The sequence below is a fragment of the Drosophila simulans genome, chromosome 3R (genome assembly GCF_016746395.2).
Source record: "Drosophila simulans strain w501 chromosome 3R, Prin_Dsim_3.1, whole genome shotgun sequence".
NCBI classification, from domain to species: Eukaryota; Metazoa; Arthropoda; class Insecta; order Diptera; family Drosophilidae; genus Drosophila; species Drosophila simulans.
Window position 1 is genome coordinate 2,784,914 of NC_052523.2, and position 20,302 is coordinate 2,805,215.

Consider the following 20,302-nt stretch of genomic DNA (forward strand, 5'->3'; position numbering starts at 1 on the left):
CATTTTAAGAGTTTACTCCGTATTTCGTATTTCAACTGTATTTAAATAAAATCCGTGAAATCAAAATATTTTTAAAAGTGGATTTATTATTAATACAATAATTATATTTACATGAATTAAAGATTCTTATTTTTATACCCATGCATGCATTGTAGTCATAAATTGCAGATCTAAAAATAAAATCAAAAAATTTTTAATAATATAATTACTAAAAATTTCTTGTCGAATTAATCTTTAGAAATCTTTAAAGCTATTTATGCAGACATAAAGGGGCTTAAAAGGAACTGGAAATTAATTTGTTATCCGGATTAGCCAGACTTTACTGCGACTCCTCATCAATTCATTTAAAAAGTCAGCAGATTTGTGGCATACTTTCAGGCGGTCCGGTGTACTTACTTTCTCTCCATCTCTCTCCCAGTTTGAGAAAGGTAGTTCGTATCTGTGTGCGACTCGATTTATATGCACCTGTGTTGGTACGATTAAACTCACCTACCAACACCCAAAGTTGGCCGCATCTTTGGTGCGATGGAGCTGCCTCCATTCAGTTGGTTATCCACGCTCGCCGGTCAGCCACGTTTATCGCGCCACTCTGCTTGTTTTTATTGGCAGAAGCAAGCGTAAAAAGTGAAAGACACAACGGATTCTGGAAATCAAACTTAACAAATTTCTTCTTGTGAAAAGCGAAAGTGTCTGCCGGACAAATAACAAAACAACTCGCTAATTAGACACCACGCCATGACGAGCAACCAAAGAATTATGAGCCAATGGTGATGATCAGTGTTTGTCGCCGCAGTTACTGTGCGTGTTAATTTCCGGGGAAGCACCCTCGTTACAAGTGAGTAAAGTGAGGTAAAGTCAGAAAGTCGCACATTGCCTACACAATCGAATGGCCATGCAAATATCTGACCCAATTTCAGTTGCATGAGTGACCAACAGCTGGCAAGCCGGTTGCACTTATCAACCGAAAAAATGGAAACCCGTTTTGCAGGCGAAATGCGATGCATGTCGTCCGTGTGCATTTGGCCCAGTGGGTAAAAGTGAAATTCACTGCGGTCGCTTGGCTCCGCCAGCTGCCTTCGCTGGGTTCTTAAGCTCCTTAAAGACCTTCCCCCCGCCCACCTTGAGTTATTAGCGCATGCCAGATGGGAATCTCAACGCGCTCTAATACCCATTAGAATCCCAATTAGTGCTTCGCTGTTGGGCTTGCGTGCTCGACGGTCGTAAGTTCTTCCAGAACGAAGCAAACCGAAAATAAAAGAGTTATTTGCAGTGATAAACAAATTAGGAGCATGCCAGAAGAATGTAAACAAATGGCCGGGGCAAAAAGCCAAGCGCCAATTGTTGTGGTTCGCTCCACATAATCACACTTAATTGAAAACGAAACCTTTCAGAATAATTTGCAGGCGATAAACCGCAGCCATATGTGCATAATGCTTTTTATTCCGAGCACGAATTTGATTTTACTACACTTTTTATTGTCCATGGGCCAATAATTGCCAGTAATTTTAAACAATTTGTTGCGCTCCCCGGCAGATGGATAAAATGGTAAAAAGTACATTGAATCCGATCTGTTTGGACTTAATAAGCCATTAGTGAGTCAAGTTGGTTAACCGCAACGAAAGTGAGTTTGCTATAGATTTCTCTGGAACGCAACCGAAGAAATGCAGACGGAGTTAAAAAACTCTTAAAAATATTTGCACGCTAGTACAAATCACACCACACACTTGGCGAACTAAGTTACAGGCACGCACAAAGTGAAATTAGCAATCTATTAGATGCAATCCACATTCACTAGGCGTTCGACTGAAACCGAAAGTCGCTTCGGGCATCGGAACAATTTAATGAAATGCAAATATACTTGAAGCTTTACATAACCGCTTGTCGAGCGGAGCATTCGCGATGTTCGGATGCGTGTCAGCCCGAGAAATTGTCACATAAAAATGCAATAAAATCTCGCGGAAATGCTGCGACTGACAGTGGCAAAAAAAAAACAACTCGCAGGGAAAGCTTGTTACCTTACGAAAACGTAATCTGCCAGCCAGCCGAGAGCTGCTGGCCATTTTCAAGTGCCATTAAGATAGATGTAATTGAATCATTATTAAAAAGAGCACAAAGCACTCGAGTGAAAGCCAACAACAGAACGGCAGTCGTAAACAAATGTCTCTCGAGGGTTGCATAAATCCCAAAAAAATTATGCCAACACCGGCAATCCGTTAATATTTAATTTAAACACAAACAATTTCATCGGAAAGCAGATATAAAAAGAAGCCACATTAGCTAAATTATAAACCCAACAGATATTACTTTCTTCATTAACTAACCATTTTCATTCTGCTGTTTACTCTAAATACTAAATTAAAATAAACAACCTGCCCAAACTCAGCTACAGTTTGTATACTAAAATGTTTGAAGTCTTAAGCCATGCTTCTAAGCCGCTAACCTTTAAAGGCAACTAACGGTTGCAGCTGGGTCTTCGACTTGGCTTGAACCCGCGAAGAACTTACATCACATGGCTTGGTTTTTTTTTTTTCTTCTGGGGAGCGTGTTCTGCTGTCGCCGACTCCCTAAACTTGATTTAGCTGGCCATTATTTTTATAGCAATTGTGTACTCGCTGGCTTATGGCTATCTCTGTTGGCATGACATAAGCCGCCATGGCACTTTAATAGAATGCCTTTAATATGAAAAGCCATAACATCGCGAAGCGTTACATGAAACACATGTCGTTTATGCACATTACGCATTTGTACCGTCTGCAGAGAGCAACTAAGTAGCAGCTCGTTAAAAATAATAATAATAATAAGTGGTACTCCAGTATGCAGCTGTGCGCGTAATGCGGTCTAATTGATTGCATCGGAACATGATTATAGGCAGCTAAGCCGCTCGACTTTCATGTCTAGGCCCAAAATCAGCGACTATTTTCGGGCTAATTAGAATGCCGGGAAGGTCTCAGACGGGTTCAGAGCCAAAATAAGGCAGTAATAATGCGGTCAGAGTGCCAAGCACTCATATTGATATCTTGATCGTAAATGACATATTGGCTGAAGCACTTTCAATGACTCGGGAACAACAAAAGTCAAAAGGCGTACATACAGATGTCACATGTATGCCACCACAAATCTTTTGTTGCTCCTCTCATCGGAAGTGGTACAAGTAATGGCGATTTTATTTGACAACTTGATTGCTTTCTTTTGTCGCCCAGAACGGCTTTTCAATTCTGTTCTGGATTCAATCGCTGTGAACAAAAGTTAAGCTTTGTCGACGATTATTTTTTAGAACATTTTCATTTATTGGCTAATATTAGTAGGTCAACTTTGACTCAATCACGCTAGATACGAATGATAGAAAATCTATAAAGAAATATTCTACAATTCTTTAGCTGTATTGTACAATCCATTTTGGTTAGATATTTAATAACTTCATTTCGTATATTTTTATCAGTCGATCTTGACCCGTTATAGAAACTTTACGAAATTCAAAGAATATTGTAATTTGACACAGTAAAAAAGAAACTGTGGCCGGTCATCGATTTACAAGTCTGTCCGCTGTCTATTGACCCATTTTCTGGTATATCTGGATTTTAAGTTGCCGGAATAAGTACTTGTTAACCATATTGGCGCCATAAAAACATAATAAACTTTGTCGTTGTAGGGAAACCCGTTCATTGGACACCAAATGGCCGTGAAAAGCGCCGACTAGGGAAGAGAGCGTCGCAAAAACTACAAGGAAAATTAACGTCAAGCCAGCAGACAAACTGCACTCGAAGCAATCCGAAGCTAACTGGAAAATGGATAAACAAACATAGAGGAGCGAGTGTAGACGAAACAACTTTCAGCCGCGGCAAGAAATACAGTTAAGGTTTTGCGCGGCGGAAGAATCTAGGAAGAGCGACGTGTGAATGCAGGAGAAGATACCATTAACCAGCTACAAGATACAACCGATAGCGCACTGCAAAAAGTCATCGACAACCGACCGAACCGCTGAGAAGAGCGAAAAGCCAGAGAGCGACCGGTCTGCCTTAAACCTGGCCATGATCTTGGCCAACTGTTTGGGCCACAAAGCGCTCAGTTGTTAACCAGACGCGCACGCATGCACACACGAGGCGCGCGAACAGGTGATTTGCATATCCACGAGATACAAGTAACTTCCAGATACGAAACCGTTAGGCCGTAGGTGTGTCGCTGTGAAGTAATTGCAGGTAGCTAGCTAGATAGCCGACTAGAGCAAATAGAAAACGCGCTAAATGCGACAGCGAAATTCCAAACAAACCAGTCGAAAACAAACACAACGAAGAAAGTACATTAAAATCAATAAAAAAAAGAATTGAGCTGCTGCGTCCGACAATCAATGGAATTGAGTTAGCGTGCTAAGCCGAGTGCCTCATAAATTGATTTGTCGATTGGCTAATGGTTTCGCCAATAAAGCCGCCTATTGTGTCCGCTAAAACGAAAGGTTCCCAAACACGTACCCCGGTGAAATCAGCTAAATAAACTGTTGGGTTGCACTGAAATTGCAGGGCCAAGGTGCAATTCCAATAGGAAAAGACATAGCAATTGCACTTGCAATTGCAGGTTGAAGGTGTGAAGGAGCCGTCAGCAGTGCTAACTGGCTGAGTGAAACCAAAATAAAACGAAACTGAAATGCCCAACACATACAGTGCTTTGCCCCATAATTGGAGCTCAGGTGAGAGCCAGCGACAGTGGACATCCTCCAGTAGAAATCGCACCTGCCACCCAGTGAGCATGGCCAGATCAACGAGTGGCCACTTGATTTTCCTCCTCTTGATCTGCCTAATAAACTCAGCCGCCAAAGCGGATGGAACGGCTCGGAATGGTCGTCTTGGCCGTCATCTCTCCACCACTCCTTTGAGCCATCTGGCCATGGAACCGCAGCCAACCGAGGAGCAGGAGATGGTTACCGAGTCACCAACGGAATCCCCAGAGGATGTGGAGCTTGCGACGACGACGGAACTGCCGCCGGAAGAAGACTGGCAGCGCCTGGTGAACGCCACAGAGTTTCCCACGAGGAAGCCAATGGACAAAGTGGCTCCCACTGATTCGCTGCTCCTCAGACTGGCCCGGCGATTCGCCAGTGGAAACGAGCTGTGGGACGGCCTTGTCCGCGATTGCTATCTAAAGCCAGATGTATCCTGCTTCCAAAAGAACGTCTTCAGCTACCTGGATACCGCTCTGGATGTGCAGGACGTGAATGTGACTCAAAGGCTAAAGTTCTTCAAGAACCAAGTGGACTACCAAGTGGAAAAGGAGAAGGAGGAGCACTCGGAGGCACGTGCCGGTAAGTGGCAAGGAAATCTAAATCTAATCGATTTGTTGCCTTTTACTATTAGTAACAAGTTGCTAGGGTCACTAGTTGAATTATAACTGATCATAATATAAATACCACAGTTTTATTCATGTTTGGATAGATACAGCAGTTTCTACAGTGATAATACCAATTGAAATTTTCGCTTTAAAGGTTTTGGTTGCTTTTAATCCATGCCAGTTAGCTGACAACGAATTCCTGGTTTTCAAATTGTATATTTTTTCTGCAAATTAACTTTAGCTTAAAGCAACTTATGTAAGAGCCCTTGTCTATGCTCGCGTTTATGTGTGCGATCGGTTTTCACATCGATTCTTTTTCTCGTTTTGTATAGCTATGTATACCTGAGCACGTCCGAAAAAATTTTTTTTTTTTTTTTTTTTTTTTTTTTTTGGATATATTAATTTAAAACTGTCCTTCGCGGACAATCATTAAATTTGATGACTAAACTTAACGGTAGAGAATTAATTGATTACATAAATTGTTGCGAAACTATACAATAACTGTCGATATTGTATGTATGATGTATATAATAATGTATGTATATAATTTAATTTAATTTGCGTGTCTAATCCCAGAGAGGTCCAAAGGGTGTGATCGGTGCAGCCTCCTGGTGCGTTGACTGGTGTCCAGCAGGTCTTGTGCCAGGTTGTTTGGGTGGTCTTGAAGCCTCTGCATGTACTGCCTGCTGCTTTTCTTAATCTCATCCTTCACCCAGGGGAAGCTGAGGACCTCGTGTATAGTGGCATTATCGTGGAAAGGGTGAGCGTTTGTGACTGTGCGGAGCGTTTTGTTTTCGAATGTCTGGATAATGTTGATGTTACTTTTCGATGCAGTGCCCCACAGTTGAATGCCATACGTCCAGATTGGCCTTATGATCGCTTTGTAGATAAGGAGCTTAGTGGAAGTCGGTAGCTTAGATTGTCTGCCCATCAGCCAGTAGAATTCACGGACTCGGTTCTCCGCCTGTTTCCGCTTCTTTAGCAGGTGTGGTCTCCATGTAAGTCTCCTGTCCAGTGTAAAGCCAAGATAATTTGGATTGGCTACCTCTGGGATTGGGAACCCGTTGAAACTGACTGGTGGGCAAGTGCCGCGTCTAGTTGCGAAGGTGGTAGCGGTTGACTTGTCGCTGTTTACCGATATATTCCATCTCGTGTGCCACGTGTTCAGTAGATCTAGTTGTTCCTGCATAGTCTGGGAGGCCTCTGCTGGGGTATCTGCTGTTGTTAGGAACGCAGTATCATCGGCGTAAGTGGCTGCCATAATGTACTGGCTCGGTATCACCGGCAGGTCAGCCGTATACGCGTTGTAGAGGAGCGGACCGAGAACGCTTCCTTGGGGAACTCCTGCACGGGCTTCTTTGACGTCTGAGCGCGCTTCTCCACACCTGACGGCGAATCTTCTGCCCTCCAGGAACGATTTTAAGAACTTGAAATATGGCTGGGGCAGGCCGTTTTTGAGCTTTAGGAGGAGACCGGGGTGCCAAACACGATCAAAGGCTTGCTTAATGTCCAGCATTACTGCTAGGCAGTATTTCTTATTCTCAAAGGCGTCCAGGATATATTGCGCTACTCGGTGGCCTTGCTCTGGTGTCCCGTGGCGGCGCCTAAAGCCAAACTGGTGATCAGGGATCAGACCAGCCTCCTCAATCACCGGCAATACTCTGGTCAAAAATACTCTTTCGAGTATCTTGGAGAGTACTGGTAGTAGGCTGATCGGGCGGTAGGAGGCGGGATTGGCTTCGTGTTTACCAGGCTTCAGGATCATAACTACTTCGGCGCGTTTCCATGATGAAGGGAAGTGCCCCAATTGCAAGCACTTATTTATTATGGTCGTGATTAGTGACTTGCTAATAGGGGGGAGGAGCTTTAAAGCAATGGCATTGATGGCATCATCGCCTGGAGCCTTGTGGTTACCCATTGCCGCTATTAAATTGCTGATTTCCTCTTCCGTGGCCTGGGGTATCGACTCGGAGTCAAAGAGAGGTTCTGACAGGAGCCTGGCTGTTTCGGCTGCTTCATTTGGGGAACATCGATTGGCTGGTGTGAAGACTTCCTCCAAGTGCTCGGCGAATGCGTTGGCTCTTTCGGTCTCAGTTCTGCACCATGAGTTGTCTTGTCTTCTGATGGGCGGGATCCTCTTCAGTGGCCTCTTGATGCGCTTGGTAACATTCCACAGGTTGTGGTGGGGATCACCCGGCGCGAGATTACCAACAAAGCTGTCGAGGGCCTCCTTCCTTAGCCTGACCAGAGTTTCCTTCAGCTCCTTGGTGGCTCTGTTGAGAGCTGTTTTGTCTCTAGGGTTCCTGGAGAGGAACCAAACCCGTCGGAGACGCCTTTTCTCTGACTTGAGCTCATTAACCCGAGGATTCCAAAAGTGGACGTCTCTACTTCTGTCCCTCGTTTGGTTAGAGAACCTTGGAGCAGCATAAGTTGCTGCCTCCTGAATTTGCGAGGTGAGGTTCACAACGGCCGCATCTATAAGTTCAGGGGTATCCAATGGTGGATTAGTGACTGTCGAGTTGTTCAGCCAGTGGTGGTATTTGCTGATGTCGGACGTTTTGAAGATTAACTTTTTACCCGCGGATCTCAACATGGCTGAGGCGTAGACCGAAACGGCAATGGCACTATGGTCCGAGAGAAGGTCTTCCACCTCCCTGGTCTGGATTCTTGCCGGGTCCAGGCCGCCAGAGATCGCAAAGTCCAAGATGTCTGGAGTTTTTGCAGGGTCAGTGGGCCAGTATGTTGGCGTCCCAGTTCCGTGGCAATTGAGGTTGCGGGAGAGAACCTGCCTGCATAGCGCGCGTCCTTTTGGATTGCATACTCTGGAACCCCACCAAGTGTGCTTGGCGTTAAAGTCACCTCCTATGACGAATTTGGGGCCGAGGCTGTCCAAAAGCGAAGAGAAGCAATCGTCCGTGGCTCTAAATCTGGGTGGGCAGTAGGCAGCAGCTAAGGTAATGTCTCCGTGGGTGGTGCTTACCGATATTCGGGCGCATTGCACCCAATCCTCTTGAATTGGTGGTTGGGTGTCGAATTTGATGCAGCTGCGAATAAGGATGGCGGCGCCGCCGCGTGCTGAACCATTAGGGTGGATGGCTGACACGAGGTCATACCCCCTTAAGGTGAAGTAGGACCTGTCTGAAAAATGGGTTTCGGATATGAGGAGAATATCTGCTTGGTTGGTCTTGCAATAAAGCTCGACCTCTGGCCTGTTGTTGATCAGGCCGTTTGCGTTCCAGATGGTTATGTCTAGTGCTGATTGCATAGGGACTTACAGACGGTTGCCATCATCTGATTCATTTGACTCATTACCTTCTCCATCATCTGATTCGTTTGACTCATCGCCTTCTCCATCATTTTTTCAAACATGGCTTCCATTCTGCCCATTATTGTTTCCATCAGGTTGTCAAAATTGGCCTGAGTATGAGGGATGGCATGTGTCTCATCAGTTGCCTGCTTGACAGCGTTGGCAAAACTAACGTTAGGAGTAACCTTGCTGCTGCTCACAGTGTAATGGGCGCGTGGGGCTGAAGCCAGCTTTGGAGCGAGCATGCTTTTGGCCTTCTTATATGCGGGACAACCTTTATATGAGGCTGCATGCGGTCCTTCGCAGTGCAAGCAATGGGCCGGCTTATTATTATTTTTACACTCAACGGTTGGGTGGCTGTCTCCGCACTTGACACACCTGTGTTCTAGGTGGCAGTACCGTTGGGTATGTCCAAATGCCTGACAGCGATAGCATTGCGGCACGTCATTAAACTTTATCGGTGGCTCGATTGTCACCACTGATCTGCAAAGTCGCGTAACTTTATAGGCCTCCTTGTTGTTCTTGGCCGGCTCGAGATTGGCGAAAAATATGTTAAGTGGCTTTTTGGTACTTCTTTGGGTGGGGTTGTAGAGGTCTCTGACCTTGTGTCCGTGACGGTTTAGCCCATCCCGAATTTCCTCTGGGTCCGTTGAGTAGTGAAGACCTTTGATGACTACTCTATAGGCACGTTCGTCTCGGGGCTGGAAGGTTTGAAACCTTTTATTGGACTTGGCCAAGAAGTCCTTCAGGGCGGAGAAGCTTTCCTTGTCCGGGGTCATCACGCGAACGTTGTTGTTGCTTGCCATTTTCAGTGTGAACTCCACATCATTGCCAAGTACTCCAGCAATGCTATTAGTGAGAGCCTTGATATTGGTCACATCCGGTATGAAGATTGGTGGTGGCTTGAAAGTCCTGAGAGTAGTCTTGGGTTTGCCCGAAAAAATGCCTCTGCCACTTCCAGTAACTTTCACTTGCCGCGTTTTGATTTGATTTTTTACGATTTTAGCTGCGCCAGAGAGCAGCAAAGTATCTGCTGCGGCAACGATCTCCCGTTTATGTGAGTCACGGCGCTTTGACTGCTCTCAATTATGCGGCTATTTACCAGGCATCACATCACATCAGATGTTTTCTTTGGCTCATAGCATGGCCAGCATTGTAAAAAGCGGCCATTAAGAGCCATCGGGTCGGTCAAGAATTATGTAAGCGGCTAGAAACCATTAAACCATTAACTTAGGAGTTAATGGTTCTTCAAGTATTAAAGGATTAAAGTGGTAGAATTTGAATAAATTTCAAAATATTACGCTTAAGTAAATAAATAAAAATTGGTGCAGTAGAATTTTTTATGAAAGGATTAGTAATAAATATCAGTATTCCAAGTTAATTAAATTAAATATTGTTTAAGAAGCCAGTAGTAACTAGTAAGCTTTTTCTTTAATTATTCTTTCTTTAATTGATAGTCAAACATGTACATTCTTTAGTCTATTTTACCATTTATACAATATTAGCAATTTACAGGGATATTGGAGAAATCTACCAAATTAGCTTATGAAGATGTTTCGACAATTCACATTTAAGTCTAATTTTAGCTGTTTAAATGTATCTTTATAAGTGTTAGCCCCTACGAAAATGTTTCCAAGCGGAAGCGCGCAACTTCCACTTTCGCATATAAATGGAAAATTATTTTTAAGTACAACGCAAACTTTAGGATGTGCATATTTACTTCAAGTTGCGCTAGAACATCCTCATCCAGCATGCCGCCGAGTGGTGGAAATCGCTTTCAGGAAAACTTTCATTAACCCAAAAGCGTCACTCATAAATGTTTCACTCTTATAAATTCTCGAATACCCCGATTCCCAAGCAGCCAGTCCGGAAACCCCGATCGAGGAAGTGACCAGCGCTCTATATGGCAAGAGCATCAAGTTTGCCATGACCCACGATCTGGAGGTGGACCTGCCCGAGGTTATGTTCAATGGCGCCACCTTTCGCATCTCGCCGCGGGCCATCGAAGGCAACGGAATCATCGCCAAGCTGGAGCTGATTCCCAAACAGGTGGTCAAGGCCCGACTGGCCGGGGCGATAATCCAGAAGAAGATACGTAAGTAATACTCGCAATTTGTTTCCCCATCACGCAGTTGCAGATGCAGTTGCAGATGCTGAAGCAGATGCAGATGCAGATGCGGTTCTGCAGTAGAGGCCGCTTTCACTCTCTGGCCAAACGGCATCCAAAAGTCTGATTCGATTGCTACTTTCGTTTGTCCAGAAAAATTTCTACGCAGCAAACTGGTGCTGTCATTCCTCGCATTGCTGCTGATCATTAAAATCATCAAGATCAAGTTGTTCTGGCTCCTGCCAATCGTCATCGGAGTTGGTGCGGCCAAGAAGCTGCTGCTGAAGTTCCTGCTCTTCCTGTTCCCAGCGCTGTCGCATCTCTTCAAGCTCTGCTCGCACTACCAGCAATCCTATCACGCACCCGCCAAGTACCACCACCACCATCACCTCATCGATCATCATCACACGGTAAGCACCAGATGATATTGCACAAATTGCAACTGGAAAGTTGACTGGCAAAATTAGAGACGAGAGAAAACCATATGATAATTACTTAACTTGGTTTAAAATAGTATCAGTTGTTTGCCAAAAATGTAGGTTAGTCATGGATCAAGGCATAGGATTCGTGAAAATTGCAATGGTACTAAAGTATTTCTTAAAAAATTCTTTTATTTCCCAAGTTAGTTTGATTGCAGCTTAAAAGCCCATAAAAATACCATTTCATTATAATTGGCAAACATTTTTAAAATGAATTTTAATAGTTATTGGTAGTCATTTTACTCAGCATTCATTTTATTTGCTGTATCTGCTGTTGTGTGTAAATTTTACAACGCATGTAAAACGAATACATTTTGATGACACTGAGATATGACATTCGGTTAAACAAAAATTTCTTCGATTCCATTCAGTATTGCCAACTGGTTTGGGCTGGGCCGCTTATATTTCGGCCGTATTTTTGGAGAAATTTCATTAATAATCTCGATGGGATTCAGTGTTGTCTATAGGCCTGCCGGTCGGAAGTCGCTTTTGTTCGCGTCCCCGGAAATTCAATTAGAAAAGTCTAAAAGCGCGTCCTCCGCCGCCAGTTGAAAAGTATTTCCATTGAAGGTTCCCGACTCCGAGTTGGCATAGCACGTGCCCTGGAAATCTCGAAATGAGCTCACGATGACGCAGACAGCTCGCAGCTTGACATGTCGTCAAATCAAATCCGTCTTTCAATTGGGCCGTTAGTGGGGAACAGACATGGCTAAGTCAGTTGCCACCCGGTTTTCTCACGAAAGAGTGCACACGCGTAGATACTCGTATTTATGAGATGCTTATGCTCGCATACGCAATCGAAAATGCCGCTAGGAGTTGAAATTTAACTGGGACCCAGGAACCTGAGCTGTCGGGATAATCCGGGTCTCCATGTTTGCATACGGCAATCCTCCCTCGGTCGGATTTCCCCTTGAGTTTATTTCATAAAACGACCGCTTAGACAATTATAATCCTTTACACACGTCGTTTATTGGCGTTTAGACCAACTACGACAGCTGGAGAAAGTGCGATTCCACGGGGAACACTTGCAGCTCATCTTGTTCCCCAATGGAATATATGAATTTCTTAACATTTCAGGTGCTGAAAGAGGAAAGCATTGGCGGCCATAAAAAATGGAATATCGATAGGGGAGTAGCTCATATGAATTCCAAGTGTGAGTTTACACCCGGGTGGCCAATGAAATGCGCATATTTGCCAGACAACATGCAGTCTTTAAACATGCTCGCTGGTTGCCCTGTCTGCTTTCGCACTCGGTGTAAATTAAATTAAATCACAAAGTGAAAGACTTTCCATCCAGCCATGAGGACCCAGAAACACCCACTTAACATGTCGTCTGTTTGTGAGCGTTTGTCACCTCTTTGCTGGGAGAAGTTTTCAGGCCGCACAGCATGAAATACGATTCGAACTTGGCGCACAATAAAAATCTGAAATAATAGCCAGAACTTCAACCTCGAGTCCAATTGCCAGGCAATGACACAGTCGCATACATATCTCCGCATTTTGTTCGTTATTTACGACATTCAGGCAGTCATTGAACCTACTTTCTGAGTTAAAGCCATCTCATTCCCAAGACAAAGTCGCCAGAATAATGCGTATTATTTGGTCGGTTCAAACATGACTATAAATAGCCAACGAGATTTCGAGATTGGGGGGAGCACTCGAAAGGGAAGCCCTCCAGAGCAATGAGAAAAGTTTCGCTGCCGAGTTTATTAAATGTCATGTCGAAGCCTTGTATAGTAGCACCGACTGTTTTATTACACATTCTGAACGTTGAGTCTCCCATGGCAGCACTGCAATACAAATATGTTGCAATCAACACCCTTAAACTAAGTCAAAATACTAAAACTGGAGATTTAGAATCAAAATCTCAAATCTATGTTATTTCCCATTTATACTACATAGAACAACACAGCTAAAAGCTTTCGACTGTTATTCCTGATTAATTTATGATCAAACTTTGTAAACAAAAGTCTTAGATATAATAGGGAAAAGTCCAAAATGGATTGTGCAGAAAAAAGTTAAAATTAAAATTAATATAAATTACCGAGGGTATATTTTCCAGCAACAGATAGTAAAGTCTACAATTTGTTTGATTAATATTCATCCAATTCTCAGGTTGTTCCGCCATGGCACAGTGGTGAGCACCACTCGGTTCCGGAAATCATTTATACCCACCCGCCGAAGGGCCATCCGTCCGCCTATCTCCACGGCGCTCCGGTGCACGAGAGCTACGGACCCGGATTCGAGCACTTCGAGGGCGCCTGGGAGAACAGCGGTCCTGGCCTGGGATCCGAGTAAGTTCCGCTTCTCTAGACAGCACTCACGCTTTCCGCATCCGCATCCGTAACTGTTACTGTAACTGTCTGTGTCTCTGTCTTGTTTCTAAACCACTCTCGAACATACCACACACGCATGCGACTTGCATCACCGAACTATAGATACATAGGCGATATAAATCGCGTTGCACAAATAGAGGAGAATGCCCATTTCTTTAAGCCCCACCCGGCGAATGACGCCGGGGTCCTGCATGCTTGGGGCCTTGGCACCACACAACAGGCACAACATCAGACGCACCAGCCACATCAAAGATGGCCTGTCACCCAGCAGGCGAGGCCACCCACCCAACTCAAACAGCAGCAGGCGCAGCAGCAGACGCAGCAGCATCAGCAGCAGCAGCAGCTCAAGCTTCAGCTGCAACAGCAATTAAGTGCTCAGAAAGTACAAGCCTCTAGTCACAGTTTAAACCCATTTCAAAGTCAGGACAAACAAAGGTACATGCCACTCAGGGGCAACCGAAAACCAACAAACAAGTACACCCACGCACATGGAAACTCACTAGCACCGCCACAGAAAAACACTCAACACACCACAATACCCATAAATTAGGCCTTAATATAGTCTACTAACCCTGAGGGAAGTCCTTGTATTTTGTGATGTCTTGCTTTACAACAGTCTGCACTGAAAACCAGAATGCTTATTTTGTTTGATATATGCTCTTTTGTATAATAACCATTGAGTTCTAAATGCTTTATTATCTGCTTATTATCTTTAATATATGCCTGACCCTATATCAACTACTATCGATTTTCTGGAAGCCTGTTACTTATGTTTAAAGACCCATTTCCGGTATCTGTTTGTTTTCTTACCACTCCATATGTCCTTCCCGTTCCCGCTTATCCAAATGTAATTAAAATTCTTTAATGAAAGCCAAACAACGCCCGCCGCTGGTTGGCAATTGTTGCCAATTAAAAAGAGCAGCGAAAAGGAAATTTGATTCAGAGCTCCAATGGCACTATTGCCCCGCCCAGGCTGACCCACCCACTTAGCCACTCACTCACCCAACCAGCCACACCTGCCAGCGGCACCTAATTTCCCTCGCTTTTCCAGCTCAAGGCCGGCACACACGCAGCACCATCCGGTGTACGTCCCGGGACAGGGACACCATCCGCCGCAAAATGTTCCCGGACTGACGGCAGCCGCACAAATTGCCGCGCAGTACGATCCAGCGCGCAACAATCAGCATCCGCAGCAACCGCCGCAGCAGCCAAATCACGCTATTCAGGAGCCACAACTTTCGGTGCGTATCACATTACAGACCATTAAGTATGTTTACTACTACATTCGCACCATTTATACGGAATTCGCACATGTGCATTTATTGTACATACATAAAAAAGGACTCTGTGAAATCAGATATCCCACACATATGGTTATTGGTGGTAGCAGGAGTTGCGTCATTTCCATTTAAAACACACAAAACAAGGTCTAATAAAATGGGTGCAGGTATACTCCATACACTTGCAGTAACCAAATGGGTGAATAACGATTCGCAGTTAAATACTGGAAACGATACCAGAAACAAAAGGATATTTTTAGAATTGTTTCAAAAATATTTCTGAAATCCATTTCATTTTGTTAAACACAAGATGGACTTTATGTACTAAAATTGCTATACAATTTCCACTTTTAGTTTACTGAGACACCTGCATATTTTTTGGGATAAATATACATATAGTGATGGACAAAATGTAGGAAACTTTGCTGAGGAAATCCCCTTGGAAGAATTATAATATATTTATTGCTGGCTGGTCGCCCAAGTACTGTAACTTTCCCAGCCAGCGCTCTTCAGAGCAGCCGGTCACTGCCACCAACTACTTCTGGTCTGGTCCCATCATTAGGGGCTTCCATTTGCCGGTTGTACATTTGCACAGCTGGACAACGACGCACTCAAGCAGGCTGCTGCAGTTTCACTGGCAAACAATCGTCTGGCACATGGCTGTGTTTATTGACACTTTCCTCAAAAGTGCAAATTGTTTTCCTATGATGCAAATTGCCTTGTCCGCATGGCGGGCGTGTGTGTAGGTATGGTGACTCCTTTTCTCTTTTTGCCCAGCGACACCATTTCGCGGACTGCAAGCTGCAAACTGCAGGGCTTGCAAGCTGAATGGCTTGGCAAACAGTTTGGCCAGACCAACAAGCCTAACAGCCGGCTTACTGACTGACTAACTGACTGACTGAGACATGGTGACGGTTTTCACTTTCAAGTGAGCAAAATGCCGGCCATGTGGGCCCGGCTTTCGGCTTGTCAACTAAGCCATAATTAAAATGCACTTTGCCATTGCACTGCCCGGCAGAGTGCACAATCCGTTGACTTGCAAAACACCCCGCTGTTCAGCTCAATTAAATGAGCACACCTCGCCTTAACCAAGTTCCGAATATGATGGGAACTACGGAGTTGTCGGGAAAGTGTGCCAGCGGGTTTAGTTTGGTCCGATGAGCTGTCCGCCACAGAAGGTTAGCAGCTCACGCAAACTCAACCCTTTTCACACAAACTGGCATTTGCTGCAACTTCCCACATAATGTGTGTGCCACGTTTTCGACTTAGTCGCACGGCATGTTATTATTATAGTTTGGAACTTTTGATATAATTAGATTTTATGAAGAAGCTAATCCTACTTGAAGGCTTATCTCTAAGGTCTCTAATATTTAAATAAAATCAGTTAAAAACACTATTCAAACTCCCACCTGAATGAAGGAACATTAACCAACACTATAGTCTACAATCGTAAATTTAAATGATATCTATTTCCGGTTTCTGCAATCACCATTATTTCTTTGTAATATTCATATATTTCTTTGTAATATTGTATTTGACAAAGAGAAACAACCTAATTCGGTCGATGATAAATTTTCCAAAATGTTATATCCTACAGCCACTTTTATTATCATTACTATATTGAATAAATGTCAAATAGTTCGATTTTTCTAGTGCATAGCTAAAAAATGTCTCTCCTCTTGTCCTCCATTTTTTTCCAGCCCGAATTAGCAGCCCAGCTGAAGGAGGCTATCCGCATTCAGGCCGAGCAGCGGCTCATCCAGCAGCAGCAGAAGATACTGGAGCACCAGCCATTCGTGCAGGATGGACAGGTTTGCAATTGCCCACATCCGCCGCTCTCAGCTGCCACCATGATGAATAACTTGTGCGCTTTTTGTGACTTTCCAGCCGCTGTATCCGCTCAACTACGATCCGTTCTACAGTCCCATTCTGTTGAAAATCGACAAAATCATTGAGCAGCTCGGAGTGAAAAACGACCTCTGCAAGGAGCGCATTGTGTGCAGCATGTACAAAGATCCGGCCACCTACAGTCCGCACAGCAATTTCATTTCCGCGGAGCTGAGTCGGTAAGTCCTTAATAGTTATTATACCAAATACCGGATAATAATGGAACTATCATTAAATATATAACGTAGTAATAGGTCTGTGTAAAGGATTAGCGCAAGAATGGTATTTAAGGCTTTGTAAACTTTACTTAACATCAGATACTAAATCTCGCAGTTAGCACGAACTGAGAGCATAGTGTATAGTAGTGGTAAAAAGTATCTATGAAGTCTGCTAATCGAACGATCTCTCTTTTGGTCATAAACGCCCGAGTCAGGCTGTCTTTATGGCTTTATGTGGGCCGTGAACTCCGACTTGTCATTTGCCACAAAACGTGTCATTCTGTGCTCTAATTGCTCCGCAGGCATTGCAAATTGTGATGTCAGGCAGTCAAAACTGAGATTCATTTTGCCGCTAAGCCGGCCAAGTTGAATTGCCATGAGTTTTCGCTGCGGGTAAAGGCTTAATGGCCCACCACGAATTCGGTGCCCCATCATTGCCTTTCAATTAATAGGCAAGAGCGTGAAAAGAAAGTGGAACTCGGGGCTGTCGGAGTGCAGCTTGTCGTCGCAAGTTCGTGGCTGTCGCATCGCATCTCCTAATTGAACTGCACACTGCACATGGTCAGCCACGTGGAACTGCCTGCCACAGCCGCGTGCCAGCGTCACCATCGTCATCATGGGGTGGAGTGCAGCGGAGTGGAGTGGCGTGGAGTTTAGGTGGGTTCCACCCACGTCGGTCACTCAGCGGGCACTCGAGCATGTCGCAGACCAGATAAACTCCCATTTCGTATTCATCATATTTCTCATGGCTCATTATCTTTCGGGCCATGCCCATAGACTTTTTTTCCGCGCCGACAACAATGGGTGCAAAATTGTTAGGCCCGAGATAACAGCCTTAACAAAAATGCGAATGACAGCCGGGTGTCCCAGGAGGAGACCTAGTCCCTTATGTTCGTGTGATTTATGAGTCGGCGCGCCCAATGACAAGTCATTAATTGAGTGGCCCAAAGTGTGCTTAATTGCCTTATCGGGACGCCGAGTGACAAAGGCTAGGAGCTCAGGTTTTCGGTCATCGTAGTTGAATATTAATTAAAATAAATTGGACTAATGAAAGCCAGCGTTTGTTTAGAGCGTCTCCCGTTTGCAGGCATGCGCATCTATAATGACAACAATCATAATTAGTTGAAAGCGTATTGCTTCCCCGAATTCCAATTCAATCGGAAGAGCATCGAACTTATGAAAACAATTTTAGTGTCAGCCGAAGGCAATGGTCCTTATATTTTAATTAGACTTAGTTATTGTTCCATCAACAAGGTAAGGCATAATAACAAAGGGGCCTAATTAAAAATAATACGACACCGGTATGTACATACAAATTCGAAGATGCACTTTAAAGGAATAGCTGTGAACAATAGAAAGTAATTTACTTAAGCATAACTCTACCGAAACAATGGAAATAAATCTGATCAAAGAAGAAGACGATTTTAGGAATAGCAAGCAAGAAATTCAAACAAATTAAAAGTCCTCATGGATGGTTAACCAATCAAATTCAATTGAAAAACTGGACCTTTGCCAGATCAAGTTACAAAAGTTTAGGTTCATTCTGGGCCAGTTTTATTCGGCTGTAGCTACTTACTTGCGTAGCAGAGGCGGAAGATACAGGACGATATACTGGAACACATTAAAAGTCAGACAACACATCCTGGCACCAGGTCACGTCCTCCCATTCTTCCTCGGCGGGCAAAGAGCATAGGGAATCAGTTTTTCCTTGGCTGATGTGAGTGCGATTTTCCGGCCACCACCTTCTGCCATGGCTGACTAGTCACATGAAATCCATTAGCAACACCCCGCCCACTCAATCAATTGCCGCAGACGCCTCCAGTTTAAGAATTGCACGAGCGGCAGGATGAGGAATTGGTGTCGGTGGCTTTTGGCTGAAACACGATGTCTGGCACACAAAAGGCGCGTGTTTGTAAGCCCAAAAGTACGCAAAAGCGAGTCGACCTGCTCCCATGAAAACTTTACTGCGATGGGCCGAAGTGGCAAAGTTAATTAGCCGACTTCCTGGCACCCAACAAAAAGGCATTCATGGGCTTTGGCTTTGACTCTAAGGCCTGCAGCTGGAGGTAACAAACTAAAAACACTCAAAAGAATCCTCACCTAGAATCTGTTTTAAAATAATACCCATTGCGCTGCGTATTAAAATTAAATAATAGAAATTGGAAATTATAGCAAAATGTATAGAATTAATCAATATTTTATTATTTAAGATATATATATTTATAATTATGGGAATAATGGGAAAAAAAAGTTAATCTTTCCTTATTTATAACTTCTGAAGCACTATATATATTTATCTTAGGTTATAAAGGTATATTTTATAGCTTAAAGTAGACCAGCATTAAATTCAGTCATATAATTTTCGAGTGTATATAAAAGGCAAGATGAGAAGCATCTGCAGAAAATACCATTTAATTAAACACGCGAAAGTTGTTGGGCAAAAGTTTATCATTTTGTGTCTGTTGCAGCGATACCAGCGAACTGGAGCCCGTAACGCATGCGAATGAGGCAGTGCGTCGCTTCTACCGGCTAATTCAGGCTGCCCGGGATGGCCAGGATCAAAAGGACTGCCCGAGCCTGTACCCACAGTGCAATATGCCGGCCAAGTGAGCCGGAGGTCGCCAATCTTCGAGAGAGAGAGAGACGTTAAACGTGAACGAGCAACTTTGAAGTCAAATTTTCCTTGTTAAAAACCGAACTGTAAATAGGCTAAAACACTTAGACTAAGCTTAATTTATTTGTTAGACTCTTATTTATTTATTTATTTATTGTAGTCGAACGGTAAAAAACTAAATGTCAATTTGCGCTTTTTTTGTCACCTAGCCGCTGCTTTAATATTCATTCTGATTTTGTTCAATTTTACAAACAAATTATTCACTTCAATCGGCTGCGGTCAGTACACTTTTTAAATTTCCCACACACTCGTGAATGGCACACGAATAATTCACAGACAATTTACTAAAAATACCATATAATGAAATCAGAATGTTTATTAATTGCCGGCCAGACGGATGCGGCTGCAAATTCAATTAGTCAATACGCAAAAATTGTTATTAGAGGAGTTTTTGTCGCCAGCACATAAAATGGAAAATAAATTGAAATTGTGTTAAATTTGTATCTTTCTAACTTTGGGCGGTCAGGTTGAAGCAAATAAAGGAATTAAGAGAAATTTAGTCAATACTCGAATATTTGTTCATGAAAATGCTGCCACAAATAAAAGTAGAAAAATTGATTTTTAATACATTAAACATAAAAATAATTCTGAAGGCTAAACCACTCTTGTTGATTGAAAATTCAAGTTAAACATATGGTGTATTTAAATGTGCAACACGGTATAAACTTTAATATATTATGCAATAAATTCAATAA

The 20,302-nt window shown here is 43.7% G+C and overlaps 1 protein-coding gene and 1 long non-coding RNA gene across 5 annotated transcripts; both read left to right on the top strand.

The window, feature by feature from the left end:
* Positions 1–494: 494 nt before the first annotated feature.
* LOC6726949 lies at positions 495–20,044 on the top strand. 4 transcript variants are annotated; one of them, XM_039294847.2, is made up of 10 exons: positions 495–835; positions 3,650–5,293; positions 10,485–10,721; positions 10,887–11,143; positions 13,328–13,506; positions 13,651–13,983; positions 14,600–14,789; positions 16,529–16,639; positions 16,716–16,894; positions 19,402–20,044. In XM_039294847.2, the coding sequence occupies exons 2-10, from the start codon at positions 4,639–4,641 to the stop codon at positions 19,541–19,543; spliced, it is 2,283 nt and encodes a 760-aa protein (XP_039150781.1). In that variant the 5' UTR covers positions 495–835; positions 3,650–4,638; the 3' UTR covers positions 19,544–20,044. The 4 variants fall into 4 exon arrangements, with proteins under 4 accessions (XP_039150781.1, XP_016033438.1, XP_039150782.1 ...); XM_016176190.3 differs by having other exon boundaries at positions 496–835; positions 10,488–10,721; XM_039294848.2 differs by lacking the exon at positions 13,651–13,983 and having other exon boundaries at positions 497–835.
* Positions 5,892–8,191, top strand: LOC120284970. Its single transcript, XR_005544190.1, has 2 exons — positions 5,892–6,079; positions 6,154–8,191. It is a non-coding gene; the product is annotated as an uncharacterized LOC120284970 (long non-coding RNA).
* Positions 20,045–20,302: the final 258 nt, after the last annotated feature.

Excerpts from the sequence above, each read along its gene's own strand:
- LOC6726949 (XM_039294847.2), top strand. The coding sequence starts at position 4,639 with ATGCCCAACACATACAGTGCTTTGCCCCATAATTGGAGCTCAGGTGAG. Across the intron at positions 11,144-13,327 it reads TCATCGATCATCATCACACG|GTTGTTCCGCCATGGCACAG; the intron begins GTAAGCACCAGA and ends TCCAATTCTCAG. Across the intron at positions 14,790-16,528 it reads TTCAGGAGCCACAACTTTCG|CCCGAATTAGCAGCCCAGCT; the intron begins GTGCGTATCACA and ends ATTTTTTTCCAG.